Here is an 18,945-nt window from a genome sequence, read left to right on the forward strand (position 1 = left end):
AGAGAGAGATTTGAACCCCCGACCATTGAGTCGCTACTCACTCACTGAGGCGCATTACTATTTGAATTTTCTTCAAATATCTTTTAAATAACCTATGACTACATTTCTATAAGAAACAATTTTTTAATATTCAAAACAACAAAACCAAAAACCATTTCAGGATTCATACCACCTGACATTTGAAATGGTTATCTCGAATCTTTTCTCCGTGGGTTATTTTAAAAAATTCTTCATTTGTTTTAGCGATCTTTTCGGAGAATCGGCCTGCCCTTGCTTTCCTTTCTTACGATAAATACATTCGTCGAATTTCATTTTATCAAAACGTTAGCCTACGATGGATTCCAAACAGTACGGGACGCACTTATTTACTAAAGCGATTTTATAAATTTCAATCATAGCCAGAAATCAGGCGGACTGAATGGAATGTGGAATTGTTTAAGTGTGGTTCCTCGAGAAAAAATTTGAGAAAACTAACGCAGCATGTGAGGACGTAGTATCGGGACAAGCTCTTATGGACTAGATAATCTTCTAAAATCGATTGTGTCGAGCTAAACAATACTTCTGTGATGTTAGCGTAGTTTTTGATTGGCAAAACGACGTTTTTAAGCGTAAAGTCTTTGTCTTCTTGAGCAGTGGTTAAGGGATTGACGTCGAATGATTGCCACAATGTTCAATGTTGTCTGTGTTGTTGAACAGCTTCATTGCCACTGCAACTCTTTTTCAACGTATCAACGTTTTGGAAATATTGCGAAATTTTGTTTTTAGTGCAATTTCTTTATCGATATTTTTCATTCTATTTAAATATCGAAAAATGTGAAAATTTTTGAACGAAAGTAAACAACTCTTTAGAATATTGGTATGAAATCCTTTAATACAGATGTAAATGACGGTGTTGCCAATCCAAGAAAGAGAAAAAAAATTGATATTTGAATGATTGGATGAAAAATTGAAGCGATTGTATACGAATGAAAAACGTATCTTCAAAGAAAGCAGTAGATACGAACTATCCAATGCTGATATGTTGACGTTATTTTACTGGTCGAGTTACGTGTATCTATTACTTGTTGACTATGTTGAATTCGCCTACATTTTTAGCGTTACATATAAGCCACAACTATGGAAGAGAGTTCTTATGCTTTCACCGAACAACTCGTTTAATGTGTGATGTTTATTGAAATTTGGCTAAACTGAATACGTGGTAGATATTAAAGCATTCGATAAATGTTGAGCACAATTTGTCTTTTATTTTAAATGTCGCTTGTAAATACCGACATGGACTCTTCATGTTATGCCCATTTACTAAGTGCTTTTGTGTTCATACGTCTGCATACGTACGACGTGAACGTCCAAGACAAATGCAAAACCAAATGGCGCTCGGCAACAAAATTTTCCAAAAAAAAATTTTTAAAGAAAAAGCTTATGATGCTACGAGGCCATCGAGAACTGTTGCCGAGCTAAAGTACAGAATATGTATGTATGCGGCATGTAAACCTTTGCTCATGTTGTAATGGCTATAAGAAAGTAACCGCATATGTACAAAAGGAGAAATCAAATAATATTTGCGTGTGTGTCCGTGTCCGTGTGTGTGTGTGTGTGTGTGGATCGATGATATGCATTCAAATATCAGTACAAGATTTCACGCGCGAACGGCATATAAGGTATGAGTTTATGAGCGTGTGTTTGTATGTGCATATTTGTCTAATCATAAATATTAATGCGTAGATAAAGGTTTTGCAGAAACAAACTTTATTAATATAAGGGATTGTTGAATTCCAAAGTTCAAAGTATTTTTTGTAACAAGAATACGATCTGCAGTTTACGTAAAAGTAAATTCGGAACGGGCGAAAGATTTTAAAGTCTCAACCAATGGACGACAATAACCACAAATAATAATGTTTGCCGTTTTGCAAGCATTATCAATTAATTTACTAGAGAGTAATAAATGCCTGTCGAGGTACATATTATCTGGTAGTCATATGAGGTAAATGAATCTTTCTTTTGCTGTAACTTTAAGCGAAAAACTGTAGACGCATGTAAACCATATTGTTTTAATAAAGTACGCATTGGGTAAACTGAGATATCAAATAGGGTATATATGCTTATGCTTTGGCGAGAGTAGGCGTTTCTTAACTTTTAACAACATCGATGTTTATGCTGTTGATTTGCATAACCACACACGTGTCCACTGCTGGTTCTCTGTTTAAAAAAAAAAAAAAAAAAAAAAAAAATGAGTATAGGTCATTACGTTGACTAGATGTGAGACTCAAATGCTAATGATGAACGCATAGAGAAGCAAAAGTCTGAACGGCCAGTTTGCGCCAAAAGGCGAGGGGGAATGAAAGAGAAATTTATGGACCATAAATTACATGTGACTGCATTCAGTTAAAATGAAAATTAACCATAAATTGTTCATCGCTTGGTTGCCATCTGTTCTATAGAAATATTTTTCCACAATTAAATATTAAATAATTAAAAAAAAAAAAAAGAAAAGAAATTAGAGCACTTTTTATATTAAATAAAAGCATATATAGTTTCATATAAGATTTTTTTTTTTTATATATGTGAAGAGTGGTTTTGCTTTTCTAAAAATAGGTTAAAACATTCACTAGTTTTTTGTTGCATTACTTTTCTATTATTTTTTAGAATTTATTTTATAGCATTTTTATCTGAAAGAAAACGCCTGCTGGTACATAGTATATATACAATACTATAGCATACATTGTAGCCTAACAATAACAAACAATACTTCCTTATTGCTTTAGAAAAAAAAAAAAAAAATAAGAGAAGTGTTTTCTATGATGTTTCATAAAACTATTGTTTTGTGAAACGTTAAAGTTGGCAGCACATCAAATGAAAATAAAAGCTACCAAGGATTTAAGCAATAATGAAAAAAGCCGCTTAATAATTTTACGAAATTCTGTGACTGATGATTGAAGTTTCTTTTAGAATTCTTTGCCATAAAGAAAATAGATCAATAGCTCTTGTCTGTTAAGGGTTTGCGTCTTCCTTGAAAGTACCTCTTAATCCATTACGTTTTTCGTGTTTAAACGGTAAAGAAAGAAACCCAAAATCAAAGGATAAAAAAAATAAAATAAAATTGAAGACTCTTCCCCAAACAATTTTTACAAAATTTTACATTCTCAATTAGACATATATAAACTTTCCCCTATTAGGGTACAAATACAAAGTGACATAAATACAAAGAAACCTTTTCACTGCAAACCTCTTCGTAACATCCTAGATTAATGCAAGCAAGGTCCTTATGTAAACTATCGGGATATGTACACACCACATAATTATGATAAGTAGGAGTACAACGTTTAAAAAATTGTAGACATTTTTTTGGCTGCGCTGTCTAGCTCTTCAGATGCTCCCAGTTCATGTTTTTCACGCGGATTATATGCGATGCTTATCTTTTTGAAATGAAGATTTAAAAATACGTTTCCAATTCCAACGGAGGTAAGACACATAGCTAAAGCAACGTCGACTCCTGTGCCGGCTAAGAATACATATGGCCTACTGGATGTTATAAATCGAATCTTTCGTATCTCGGAATTCAAAAAAGTAGTAAATGCTTAACAACCTATCCAACAGGATATTAAGTAAATTGCTGATGCTGTTCTCGTTGTTGTTTTTGTTTAGTTTTGATTTCGTTGCTTTTGCTTCTCCATTGAAAATATTTCCATAAAATTCAGGGTTGAATTTCACAGTGATAGGACGGTTTTGGTGGGGGAATCGTCAGGTTTAGTCTCTTATGCGATTATTTAAATACACAACAACTGATGGGATCTGTAAAAAGCCAACAACGAGAACAATAACAGCAATAATTTTAAATGCCCGGGATAGCTCAGGCAGATGAACATGGCGATAAATTCTTATGTAACATTCGACGAGAATTTCCCTTTTTTTTGTTCTGGGGTCTGTGAAAAGATTGACAAAATCAATGTACCCCTGGATGATTGTTCTACCGTGTGAGGTGTGGTTACACATAAATTTTAATTAATTTTTTTTTTTGTATTTTTGTTTTTTGTTTTTTTTTTTTTTTTTGATGATTTGGGAAATCTCTCCAACAGTGAGTGTGACTTTAAAGAGAACTCCTCGACAAGGGTTGGAAATTTCTAGGTAAAAAAGCCGCTTTAAGATTTATTCAAGGTTTTAGAAAGGAATTGAAGACAGATTTCCCCAACGCGCAGTGCTCGTTATGGAAGATATTGCATTTGTAAAGGGTTGTTTTTCAAGTGCTTTGGCAGAGGAATGGTATTTGAGTGCATATATCAAAGATATTCTAACTGTTGTTTATGTTACAATTACATTTAAAGCTTAACGTTACTTGTGTTGTTCTGTTGTATTGCTGCAAAGCGATAAGTAAATCTTGACTTTTTCTCTCTCGTATAATCCTTTGCTTTGGATAAATAACAAAAGAACAAATATATAAAATAAAAATGCAAAGAAATCAAAGTCACAAACGTTGAAATCAATATTTGAAATATGAAATTTAAGTGCATTTTATATATGGAAAATAGGAAAATAATAAATTTAAAAAGAATTGTACTCGTGTGAGCGGGTCGCTTGAGGGGATTTCCGCAAGTTTTGTGAACCATATAAAATAATCATAATAATAATTTGCAAAGCAGACCACTTGAAAGTTTCCAGCTCGTTAAAAAATGTTTACCTTGGCTTGCTTATCATGAATGGCGCTGTAGAGGGGAGAAATTGTTCATCAACGCTATCGTCGTCATCATTATAGTGATCATCATTATCAGGTACCTTATGTCTTCTCAACCGCACTCACACACATAAAAACACACATGTACACGAACCAAATTAAATTCCAAATTAAATGCTTGCTTAAGTTAAATATTAAAACAACTTTATTCAAATTTTCGCAATCGTTGTTCCGTGTGTATATAGCGCACATGTAATCAAATTGGATTTGCTTGTATGCGCTTTGCAAATAACGGGTTGGTTGATTCACATACACTGTTGTGGAAAATGTTTCAAAATTTTCTTTTTAACGAAAAGCAGTAAAAGTGTCAAGTGTCTGCCATAAGAACATTCCGGTGATTTTCGTTTTCTATTTTTAATTTTTTTTTTTTCTATGAATAATCGCAGACATACATGAACTGTATACTTACTAAAGGGCTTATGTCACTGACATAATATTTGCTCAATATGCGAACAATATATAAGAGACAGAGAGATAAGTTCGCAGATTCGAACATAATAGTGATTTTTTCGTTGGTTTCGTTTCGTCGCATTTTAAAGACGACGAAATCTCGATGACTTAAACGTGATTTCAGCTAAAATGATGAAAATGCTCGGTATAAACGAACTCCAGTATAACATTTTAAATACAATCGAAGTCTGTATATAATTTTCGTTTCTTTTTAATAAGCAACAAAAAAAGAGGATATATGCATAGTTAAAAGAAACAACCAGAGAAGGGAGGATGAGAATAAATCTTTAAATCACCATAATGCCATTCTCAGCAAGTAAACGTCTCAGCGTAAATCTTACAAGTAAACCTATCTTCAGCGTTTCTCAAACCGTTTGTTAATTTCGAAATCGCAAATTATTGATATACGTAGGCACTGACAACTTCTGGCCTTGTTGTTTCAGAATTATTACTGGATTATGTATAGAGCCAAGCCCATGTATAGCAGGTATCAGTTTCCTATAAAAAACGTCTGCCTATTAAAAAGTGTCAATAACGGACAAATAGACTGAGGAATATAACTGAATCGATTAAGAATCTCACATCGCTCTATAATGTGGACAAGTGCGGGTCGTAAGCGTTACAAATTTAACAAGAAAATTGACATAATTGCATCATTTTGTGGCAAATATAAAAATCAAAGCAAACGGATGGAAAAATTTATTAATGGATTTGAGTGAACTCTGCACGAGGAGACTAAAAGAATTGAGCGCAATGTGAAATTGTTTGTTAAGCGAGTAAACTTTGGTTAATTGCTTGTCCCAGAAATCTTTACAAGCACGAATAAATTTCAATTCACTTGAAAATTTCATTTTAATTTCAAACAAAACGACATAAATGCAATTTCAAAAAAAAAAAAAAACCGAAAACAGAAAACCATTTTACAGCAATAATTAAAACCTAAGATTAATTGTAATTAAAATTTTTGTGAATTGTTATCTATCCAATGAATACCAGCCATCGCAAAGGCCAGAACGAAATACGAGTTAAAGTAAAGTTTGGCTTTTTGTAGTGAGATGCAAAAGAGATTTAATCGAAGAAATTAAGTGAAATGAAAACAAGTGAGAAAGTTATATTCGGCGGGGGTCGAATCTCGCACACCCACCACTACGCTTTTCGCAATCTACTCTTCAAGTTGTTCTATTTGATACACATATAGCCGGTATTATTAAGAAGAAATTAATCCCGATGTCTACCATATTCATTTTAGAATTAACCCATTTTTAGATAGATAAAATACATGCAGTTGATGATTGCTCAAAATAGTTTTGGACATTACGTCTTGCTTGTCCTATGATAAGTAAGCGCAACACCTCAAAAAAGTGATAAAAATAAAATTTAATTACTCGTAACTTTGTGTGACCACGGCCGATTATTATTTCCATTTTTCGACCTAACGAGTAGAGTACTTCGTTGAGTAAACGTGGACAATTTCCGAATAACGAGCAAAAATCGAAATACTTTTGTTAAAAAAAACTAGATTGCGTTTAGTTTATGCTCCACTGCGGGCTGCTGCTCGGACCAATTCGACCCATTTTCAATAGCAACATGTGTGCAGAAACTTGCACTGTTTCTATCAAATTTGAAGAGGACATCTTCATTTTCGCGACCAGGAGAGTGCCAACAACACAAACCACACAGACGGACAGACCGATAGACGTGGCTATATCAACTTAGAATTTCGCACTGACCAAGAGTATGTATACGTTATAGGGTCTCTGAAGTTTCCTTTCGGGTGGTACATATAATAAGGAAAAAAACAAAATGAGTATACCCTCATCCTACAGCCTACAGTGGTGGGCGTGAAGGCAAAGATTTTTAAAAAGAATGTCTAAAAAACGCAATCAGATAAATTTTTAGAATTTTGACGCGGCACTGTTGGAGCTTTTTTTTTTAATTTTGGTTTTTTTTTTTTTTTTTGGCTCTTGCTTGAAGGTGAAGACAACAAAAAAAGAAACCTTTTACTTTAATTGGAAATTATTAAAAAGAAATCTCACACCAACACGCCTAAGGTCACCCTTGGAATACAGAAAATTTCATTTAGACAAACATAACACTTTAGCCTGAAGGCCTGCTCGTTCTCTTTGCAATTCAAGTCGTTTTGATTTAATTGATTTCTACGTACGATTAACCGATAAATCATTTTCCTTCCGGTGAAGTTCGTTTACGGTCTGCTCCATTGCGAAGTGTAAATTTTTCTGCTTTTTTTGTTTTTGTTAAATAAATTATTGCAAATTTTAGAAATTTTGCAGCGTGTCTGTTGTCGACTCTTGCATTTGAAAGTCCTTTTCATAGGGGAGATTAGTTTGACTTTTCTTAACGTTTAAATTTTCGATTTTATGTCAGTTTTTAATGCATTTAAAAGGCAAATAAAAAAAATATAAAAACAACTTTAAAATTAATGTTTAATGAATTGTGCATCGTATCTCATTGTTGTCGATTTTCTTATATATATATATATATATATATATATATATATGTAATCTTGACCACATTACTCATTATCGTCATCATCATTATCTTCAAATCAAATGAGTTTTTCCTTTGTTTTTCGTGCCATTGTTTTGCTTTTGCTTTTCATTATGAAAACTGAGAGAGACTTTACTAATTAATGTTTCAATGTTACTACAACAACATTTGCAATAACTAAGCGATACTTTCAAGTGTAGAAGAGATTTAGGGGAGATAGATACGCTCGGAACAATAGAAAAAATGAAGAAGAAGAAGAAAAAGAAAAAAAAAAAAAGTAAAAATAAATATAAATTAAAAAAAGTACTTCTTCGATGACAGTCGTTGAAAATTGCTTTACTATGAGCAGACGCCCACATGAAAAAGTGCAAAAATTGAGGCCACAATTAAAATGAGGATATTTTCATTGACATGTAGTTGGATTAACAAACAATAAAATGACATTGAAATCTCTTGGCTTTGTAAAGGAGTAATAGATATTTTTAGATGAATCGTCTGAAAACGTTTTCATAACTGCATAACTATAGACCGAAAAGCTTACATTGAAATATTTATCTATTGAAATACCCATGTACTCAGATCGATGTCGAAAATTGATAGAAAAAATGTAGAGAATTTTTTCTTGCTTAATTTCTTGCAGATATGAACTTCATTTTTTTTTTTTTTTTTTTCTTGAACAATACAAAGAAGAAGTAATACGAATCGGTTATATCCGCGCTTATAAGTGATCGATTAGAGGGAGCATTTCAGTCTCCTATTTCCGGATAGTGGTTTCAAAGCCGAAATCCAGAACTCATCCAGAGCAGCAGTTGTTGTGGTAAATGACGTTTTCCAAGGCGTTCGTATTAGATGCATGCGTAAGATCGTGGCCTTCTTTCACTCCAAGCAGAGAATACTTGTTGGCACATAGCCGTGTGAAACTATTAGCCCATCGCTGGGGAGTTTCTAGGCTTGTTGCTGTGTTTCTTCCGTGAACACATAAAAATCTTTTACTTTTGCTTTAAAAATATTTCCTATACATTTTGCGACACACAAAGTAATTATCAATTTATTGATGCGGTTGAGAATTAAATATTAAAATTCTGCTGTTAAAATATCTTGTGGTGGAAAATCAATTTTGTAAAATTTCCACATCGCTCACACTCTTCAACGTTTCTTTTTATTTTCATTCCGCTATGCTTCAACGGATTTGGACAAGCGAAACAAAACCAAAAACACAAAAAAGAAAAAACGACAACGACAACGACAACGAAAAGAAAACCTTAAGTAAATCGTGTGTAAATTAAACTTTTTTTGATGTCTGTCTGATATATAACGCAACGTGAGGATAACAAAGATTTCAAGTCTAGCTTGGATCGGCTGATTAGAATGATGGTGATACTGATGTGAACAAAGAGAAAAGGAGAAGAAAAAATAAAAAAAATGGAAATCGCAAGATGTAATTTTTTTTTTTTTTTGAAGACACAATTCCTTCCATTTCCAACAATTTTTACTCAACTTGGATGGTGCTTTCGTGGAGAGCGAGCGTTTAAAATGCATTAAGTTGTTGAAAGTTCCGCTCCAGTGCTATTCGGTTAAAGCAAATATGCAAGTTGGTCCGTGGCCTTTAAAGCAGTTATAGTTTGTTGTTTTTCCGCCAACGGAAATTCAAATCAAGTCTTTTTTATAAAAATTCATTTTATTTTTTTTGATTCTATGAACTTTTTCATTTATATCGTTATATAAATCATCCTCTCCTTTAAGCCCCTTTCAATTCCACCCCACAAGGAGAACACAAATGTATGTACATATATGTGTACATTGATTACTCGTATAAATATATTGAAAACGTCAAAAGCACACATTGTTGTTTTTTTATTGGGTTTACTTGCATTTTTGGCAGAGTTACTCATATATATCAGTTATGTTGTTGCTATTGTTATGTAAGGTGGTTTGGCTTTTGTCCAAAAGTCTATAAAATTTTTATTTATTTATTTTGTTTTTGTTTTTTATAATAAAACATTCAGCTTTGTTACTTAAAAAACCTTAGACGACTTTTAGGTAGATTTTGTCGTATCCCATTTTTTTTTTCCCCCTTTTTTTGTTTTGGTTTGTTTTGTCCTGTTCTGAAAAATAAAGTAAAAGGCCTAGGAAAAAAGGTACGAGGGCGACGCGTTTATATATCATACTGTGCAGCGTTCTTGTTCTCGATTGATGATCTGACAATCAATGGCAGAAACGCTTAATTACTTGACAATTAGAGTCTAAATAAAATGTCAATACAAAAGTGGGAACTAATGTACGAAACTTATCTGCAGAGAATGGACTTACGTATACACGTGTATATATGCATAATTGGTGGAAATACATTATTTTGTCAACTGGGGATAAAGGAGGAAATTTTGATGAAACACTTAAAGCATTCGTTGTATTTATATTTAACAGGATTTACATTCGTTATCCTTTTTAAGCATTTTCACGTTTAAGTTTATACAGTAAGGTGGTTCTTCTTGTTGTCGTTGTTGTCGTCGTTTTTGTTGCTTCTTTTCGTTAAATCAACTCTTTTGCTTATGCTTTAAAAGAAAAAAAAGTAAAATAAAAAGCATATAATATTTTTATTAAGTCGTGTTCTCTTTGATTTGTTTCCTAAGCTCTAGGGGCCTTTCAAACACTAAATCTTTTTATATACTTTTGCCTTATTTTTGGTTTTTCTGCTTTTTATGAAACGGCAAAGAAAAAAATATTTTTTTTGATTACTTATCTTTCAAATTGAACAAAACTCGCTCTCTGCTGCCCCATCGTTGCCTATGTAACGAGTAACAAGTGTTAACACGGATTCCTCAACTATTTATGCCTTGAATAATAAGATTTTTCATTAATATTAAAAGAACTTTGTTCTTTGCTTGGTTATGGAAACTCATACAAATGTTGGCAATTGAAAGGTAGATAAATTATGGACAGAATTCTTGGCAATGTATTTATTTTACCTTCACACACACACACACACAGAATCGAATGTATGCTGCTGCTTAAGTTAAACAAACATTTCTTTCTCGATTGCCTGCTGCTGCAGTTTGGCCACAACTTGGCATACAGCATAGATAATATGCTATATGCCAAGAGAATGATGCACATAAATGTGTTACCAAATCGTGAAAAAAAAGGTTGGCTAACGGCCAACACACAAGTCTGTGTAATGAAAAATTTCTTAGTAAACTGTAAGACACATTAGGTGCCACAGTGTGTGTGATGACTTGTGCGGTATACAGTGTTAAGTAGATCTGTGACCTCAGTCCTATAATATACGAAGGTATGCGTGAGGGTGTTTGATGTTTTGTGTATTATTAGAACCTATTTAAATATTTATCTGCGTAATGAGAGTATGTGTGCGTGGAAATGTAAGCAGCAGTTGTGCATTGCTTTTATATTTAAGAAGGAAGAAACAAAATACGTAAGAAAACTTCGCTTGAGGGCATCTGTTTTGTGTTGAATGCAAATATTATGAGAGCCTTGAAGTTATTTAGCAAATGTTACTATTTATACTTTGTCACGGCAAATTCCTATTGAGAGTACAAAAAAAAAAAAAAAAAATAAATAAATAAATAAATAAAGAAAAAAGAAAAAAGAATCATGGTTTTCATTTTTTTTGATGTAATTTCAACTAGTTTTTCCGCACAGTTTCACTAAACACTTCAACTACTGAACATCTAATAAAGCAGTATTCAAAAATAAACGGAGATGTTTTGCCGCCGTTGTTGGTTAGATTTTAAGACAAACGATCTGTATGTAAAATGTTCGGGGCCTTGCAATTGGTCCTATCATCCTCAATGCGTTAATTTGGATGCAACAGTGACACGTGAGTTGTTGCATAATCGCTATATGGAATGGTATTGTTTTCATTGCCGGCAACTCTATCGTTTGCAGTTGTATTTTGAGGTATTTTAAAAAGCACAAAAGCACACCTGAACAGACAATGTCGACCTTTTTAAAAGCATATGCATACACATATATTTCTCATTATTTTATTTAAAAAAATGAGTCATATTGTGTACGGCCTTGACATTTTCTCAAAGGCTCATTAAAATAGTATATTTTCTGCGTCCTTAAGTCTTATGGTATACAAACACAAATATAATGGTTAACAAGGAAGGCACAAATCATAGTTATTTTTAAAGCACATAAGTAGAAAATGTTTTAATTACTTTGGAAAGCAGTGGACATTATTTTTATTATTAAGCGGTCTTTAAAAAATTTTACAAAAGTTAATCTGTTCCAAAGCGTGGCACGAATAATTATAAATTTGTCGAAGAAGAGCAATTAAATTGATTGAAAAAAAGTGAAAAAGTGATTACAAACAGATATCAATTTGAAATCTTACATAAAAATATGCAAAACTTCTTTAACTACTGTAAAGAACTCAAATGTACAATATGATTTTCATATGTGCAGTTGGATGTGAATTCTTCCCATACTGGCTGGTTGATGGCTGTTTTAATTTTGGTCATCATGGCGTATGATATCTTCAATAAGTAGGAATAATGCTTAATAGCTTATACGTTGCTAATTTCAATGGGCATAATAAACGAGAAAGAACTTATCCAATACAATAGAAAGGAACCGACAAACACATACACATCCACATACAACTATATAAAGGAATATCCTATAGAGAAGGAATGGCATAGCTTTGGCAAGCAAAGTAGATCATAAACGAATCTTTTGCACATAAAATAGCTGCAAACAATCACAAGATATTCGTCAAATGCCTTGAATATGGAGATTCAGTGAAAGCGTTCAAAAGACAACTGACATAAGCTAATGTTGCCTAAATTGCTTTTTAAACAGATACATCTGGACGAACAGTACGAACACAACTTTAGATTCGCCATTTTTCCTCTAGAGAGCTACTTTCAAATCGCCCCCTCGTTAGCGTTCTTCCTCTTGCTATAGATGCCTATAATTGGAGTTAAACTAAAATTACTTAATGAAAATAATATGACTTCATTTAAACGGGGTAAAATTTGCTGGGACAAGAACTTATTGGATAAAAAATTGATATCGTGACCTCATCATGACAATGCCAAAAATATAAATAAATTTAATAGAAGAATCACAGATGACTTTCAAGTGGCACGGATTAATGTGTAAAAAGTATCACCTATTATTTATACTTGAGCAGCCATTCAGGGAAAATAACCCTTTGCTTGTCGTGATTAGGAAGAATTACAGAATTACAGTAGAAAGTGTCGTAAGGGAAATTATATGAATGGGTAAGTTTGCTGCTGTTACCTATCTTCTAGTCTGAACCTAATAGACTATGCTGAAGTGATAGCTAATATCAATCATCGGCGAAAAGTAATAGTGGACGAAACGCATAGTTGGTTGACGGAAACCGACAATTGTTAAAACGGATTGTGGTCCGACAACATAAAACTATCACGGCAGAAGTGACAGCCGCACTAAGCAATACTGTAATACTGGGTTGCTCCAGAAGGAGAGAAAAGCCAACGCCAAGCTGAAAAAGAAGCGCTGCGACGATCATAAAAACAGGTTACTTGATAATTAGAAGAATGTAGTTTGGTCCGATGAATCATCGTTCATATTGTTTCCTGCAAACGGCCGGGTGTATATATGGACACATAAATATGTACATCAATGTAATTTTTAAGTTGTAAATTATTATATTCCGGCGCTCGCAGCTTTTTGAAGAAAGATTTTTAACACAACGTTAGAAATGTGGTACAGGAAAGCAGTGCTTCTCTCTCTAAATTGATTGCTTGCAAGCCGTTGAAGCCGAATTGAAGCCGAATTGAATTCAAATTTTCCGGCATTTCCAAATCTCTTTGCAGTGCATGAGAGTCGATGCATTCAAACTGATCGCAAGATTGCATATTGAAGCTTTTCTTAGAAGTCTATCTCAACTTTTTATATAAGCCAAACTTGTAGACTTTCATTTTACTTTACAACACTGGATTTGCGTTAAAGGGTATCCGCGATTCGTTTTAGGCAATATGTCTAATATTTCGCCGTTGTTTCCTTCACGCTATGTAACCGAATAAATTTTCATTGTTCTTTTTGCACTTTTTATGCTGCATTTTTTCCACTGCTCTCAAAAGAATAATAATTATTTACTTCAACGTAAAAGGAAAATGAAAAAAACCTGTGTAAGCAGCTATTAAACATAAGGTTTTTATATACTTCTACGTACTTGCAGAAGCATTTTTAATGATAGTCATCAACCCTCGGTGTGTTCAACGAGAAGGCAAAGCTAAATCTTTTAAGCAACCAGACCAAAAAATTAAAAAAAGTAACGTTCAGAATAGAAGTATTGTCAGAGCGAGCTTTTAGTAAATGAAAATTTTCTTGTAAACGCACAAATTACGAGTGGATGTACCATCATACTGGCAGTGGCAGCAGGAATATCGCGTTCAAGTTTTTTTTCTTGTTGTTGTTGTTTTTTTTTAACTTTTGCACTTGTTTAAAACGGTTTTCTCCAATCGGTCGAAGGCCATCAATAAGATTTTTATCTTAGCCATACAAGTGCTCATTCAAATTTTTTTTATAAAAAGAAACGATAACACTATCGTTCAATATCAACACCGTCATCATCATCGGCATCAGCATCATTGGTTGATCTTATCTTAAGCGTTTCCCTTCGCTCGCTGTGTCTTCACTTGAGTTTTTCTTTTCTTTGTGTTGTATATTTTAGTTCATCACCCTTAGACAACTGTGGAGACACTGTGTTTTCCTTACACTCTCGACCTAAAAGTGAGGATGTATGCATTTTATCAAAATGTTTGTCTCTATTGTCTTTGGAATAAACTCTGTTGATTATAAGTATCAGTTACAGTCATAGGTCTGCAGGACAATATAAGCGGAGAACACATTTGTTTCTGAAGACAAAAAACAGAAGTTCAGTATTCTGTTCTTTATTCATGAACTGCAGATATAACAATAAATATTTCCCCACGTATTCTATGGGTGATCCTAGAATGACTATACAAAAATGCGAAAAGTCGGCCTCGCTCGCACAATATGAAAAGTGTTGAGTATAAAAGATCTCGTGACAACCGTATATAATATTATTCGTGTTTTTATTGCATTTCAAAATAATTTGTTGTCTCTTTCTTGCATTGATAGCAAATAACATGTTGAGTCATGCTAGTGCGGCTTAACCTAAAAAATATCTGCAATAAAGAAGTACTGAAAACGAATAGTTGTTATTTATAGCGACTTTAGGTCTTGTAAGACAATTGGAGTAGACATCTTACCTAAAAATTAAATCAAGTGCCCAGTTGTATAGTCCAATATTAACTTCTAATTATGAATTGGTGAATGGTCAATGTGACTTGATATTTCCTTAGCTTTCACTATGATTGGTAAAGAGAATTAAGCGTTTGATTGTATTGAATTCTAAAACATCATTCAACAAGTTTCTTGTCTGAGGCACATATGACACCATGTCTGGATCGTACCGGCCTTTAAACTATACGCTGATATTTCATGATATTTCCAATATTAATTTACAAGCGACAATCTTTGTATTGACGCTACTTCTGTAATTTCCAAAATGAGATGGATACGTTCGCCTTGGCCGAATACACTCGGCAGTTGAGGCAACGCTATGTGCAAAGTGAAATCGGCAATCAGCCGGGAAGGTAGCAATGGACGCAAGCCATCCAAAGCGACCAAAAAAGTAGCGTCGCTAAAGCGACTGTAACTTGTATGTAATTGTCATGAAATTTTGATATCTACCGTCTGAAAGTTGGTATTATCCCAAAATCATATGGGCCTGTCAATAGTGTTGCCATATGTATACCAGAATAAAGAGCGATGTGATCCATCCAATAATATGCAAACTTGTTCATGTTGATTGTTTGCTTAAATTTAACCGCTCATAAATCCTTCACATAAATATCTGGAAAATATCTAAAAACCAGGGCTTTAACGAATTATTTTCTTCCAAAAAGAGCCTTTCTGCTCTTCATAGATTGATTGTGTGATTGTGTGATTGTGTGATTAAATTCGATTTAACTTGTCGCTCGATTGCCATACTGCAGAAGCAAAAGAAACTTTTGTAGTTAACTACCAGCTATGGATTGATTTCCAACTATATAACCATTGCCATAAGTCGATTATTTGAATGCTATTTTCTAACACATGAAATTAATGCGTAATTAATTTATTTTACTTAAAATATATGTTTAATTTAATTCTTTTACAGATCGCCATCTGTGATGATTATAGTCTGCCTGTGGATTTTGTTAAAAAACGACCGTCCAGCTTTGATCCCTGTTTAGCTGAAGCTTTGCCCACAAACCCCGAGAACTGGACTGCTGCCAGTCCACAAAAAGAATTTGTAAGTATCTATGTGTTATTTGTGAACACAATATGAACGAAATCTTCTCCGTTACGGCTACTTTCCCAACACTGGATAATAATTTATTGTACGCGATTTAGTAAAATGCTTCAACAAATGTTTACTCACAAGCTGTGATACAATATATTCAAAGTACACATGCCTAACAGTATCTACCTATCTAATTCAACTTATGGCGTAAGAGAGCGTGTGTTTAACCATAAAGCCATAATTTTGTGTGCTTTCGTATTTGCTTAACAGCAAATCCATTCACATTTTGGGGAGAACTTTTGTCTAATTAAAGTGTAGCGAAAAAAGTCAAAAAAACAAAAAAAAATAAATAAATAAAATATAAATATAAAAGTAATATTTGATTTGTTAATATTTAATATAGGTGCGTTTACGTTGGCGGTCCTCGTTAACGCCCTAATCCGTACGTATTGGGGTTTTATTCAGCGTGAAACGTAACAAGCGGTTAATAACCGAAAATTTCTAATTCAGAGGCAACGAAGCACTTGTGTTGCACGTATGTGCAAATAAAATCAATCCTTCGAAATGCAATTTGGTTATGTAACTATAAAAAGATGAATTTTTTTTCTCAAGTCATTTAAATCGCATCTATTTCTCATTGTTGTTCGGCGTCGGAGAAAATTTTTTGAAATTTTTAGATACCGTCGATTAAGAGATTTGACGTTTGTTGTCTGTCTGACGAAGAAAAACAGGCTGACAACCAGACTGAAAAGAACTGAACTGACATATGTTTAAATCGTTGCAAACCGCATACGTTGTGCATGTAATTTAATTAGACAATGAAGTCTAGTCAAGTGTCAGTTGGACATTATACGAATGATGGATAAACTTGTGCTTTCTTCCGGTAATGAACGTTCAAAATGCTTTTCTATTATCTCCGTCAAATCTTTCACGTTTAGTTGCCAAATCTATATAAATAAAATATACATATATATATATATATATATATATATATTTATTTATTTATACAATCTTTTTTATTATAAGAATTAAAGAATGGAAAAAAGTGGAATTAGTTCAGCCTCCGATTAATATAAATATTGTAGCATCTACGCTAATCTACCCTTAATGTTGCACGCTTATGTTAATAAAACATCATGAGTCGAGTATCAGTTTCATTTAATGCGGGTATGGAACAAGATAAAAGAACTCATCGAATCGCTTCTTGCAATATTGTGATACACAATGGGGTGCATTTATGAAAGTTTAGGTGACATGAGGACGAGTGGTATAAGTTAATGTACAAGTATCGTCTACGTGCGTGCATTTTCGGCCACAAGTGTTGTTATTGATACCTATATATCTACGTTTACAGACTGCACGATGGTACGTACTGTGTACGCGGTATGCAGCAATGCAAAATGATGATTTGCCCGATAAAGCAAGAATTTATGCAATTTTATATATATGCGACCGCATGGTTGCTTGCTTGCTTGCCTCAACCCTTTAAATGGGAAAATAATTTTGTAATTCTGATCGTTATTGTTATTAATGTTCTTGCTATCATTGTTGTTTGTTTTTGCTAAGGCCATTATTGTTACTTTTTTTTGCTTATTATTAATATCACGTTATTTGTCATTTAATGGTATCAATACAGCCAGTTGAACCGTTCGACAAATTTATATCATCGTATACTACGTATTGTGTTTATTTATTCTTAGAATAATTCAAATATTGTGCGTAAGCAACCATTCATTGTTGTGATGAATGCATTCGCACTCTCACACACGTACGCACGCTCGGATAGAATGTCGATGCTAAACTTAAACCGAATGACTGTCTGCCTTCTCTGTTATTGTTACTATCGTCGTCATTATTATTAATATAAATGATTGAGAGGTGAGAGGCTTTCCGTTTCGTCTACAAAACACCATAAATTTTATAAATTACTTTTGTGGCACGAACGGAATTACGGAGACGCACATGAGTAATGTGCATAATAATCTTTTAACAAACAAATTTCTATTGTTGAAAATTTTACAAACAATATTTAGTTATATACCATACCAGCGCACGATTTATAATTATACCACATAATTAAATACAATTAATTCTAAGGCAATAAATTCTTACCATTAAAATAATAATAAAAAAAAAAAAACAAAAAAGACGAAACTAAGCTGAAAGCATTAAATAAAAAAAAGTGTTCAAAGATGCTTTGTAATGCATTGCAATAAAGGGGTAAAGCGAACGGTGATTAGGAAGTAGGATGATCAGGCAATAACGGCTTAGGAACCGTAGAAAATTTCTTGAGAGAATTTTAACTAAAATATACGATTCCCAAAATGATTTCGATACGAATATGTTTTGTTATCAGCAGCTGTAAGAACAAAATGGTTATTGTAAATTGTATTGTCAACTGAGAAATGCAACCGCTTTCAGCTTATTCATCAAACACATCAGCCTCCCGGTCATCCCTTGTTCGCGTCGATAAGTCACACATTTGCTTGCATAGCGCTTTCGTTCGTATGAAGATGTGAAAAAAATGACTCGATGAATGGTTCGCGGGGATGAGATATCTCTTGTTTGCGCAAAAGATGGACAAAATGTGCAACACTATCGTTGGAGCATATACTTTATTGTTCTTCTAAATTTCACGTGTTTTCTTTCGAAAAAAAAAATGTTTGCTTCACACCAGTGCACCTACGCAAATGTAAAGCAGTTGCAAGTAGGTTAGACTGTGTTATTGTAGAGTTAAGAACGGGTCTTCATTGACTTTAAACGAAGTTCATCCTAATTGGTAGCGCAAATTCTCTTTGGATAAGCTAAGGACGTTCCGCTAATCAAGTGTGCTTCGTTTTTCTGAATTGAGGAGGAATTGCATAGCTGAGATCACAGAGAGGATGAGGGAGAGAGAGAGAGAGAGAGAGAGAGAGAGAGAGAGAGAGAGAGA

General features: G+C 33.4%; 1 protein-coding gene across 1 annotated transcript in view; it reads left to right on the top strand.

Moving 5' to 3' along the window:
* Nucleotides 1-18,945, top strand: part of LOC119644603 — an 83,093-nt gene that overhangs the window by 50,143 nt on the left and 14,005 nt on the right. The window contains exon 4 of the mRNA XM_038044220.1: nucleotides 15,888-16,022. Coding sequence (XP_037900148.1) covers nucleotides 15,888-16,022 — 135 coding nt within the window. The remainder of the gene's footprint in view (nucleotides 1-15,887; nucleotides 16,023-18,945) is intronic.

Source organism: Glossina fuscipes, unplaced genomic scaffold (genome assembly GCF_014805625.2).
Source record: "Glossina fuscipes isolate IAEA_lab_2018 unplaced genomic scaffold, Yale_Gfus_2 0, whole genome shotgun sequence".
Classification (NCBI taxonomy): Eukaryota; Metazoa; Arthropoda; class Insecta; order Diptera; family Glossinidae; genus Glossina; species Glossina fuscipes.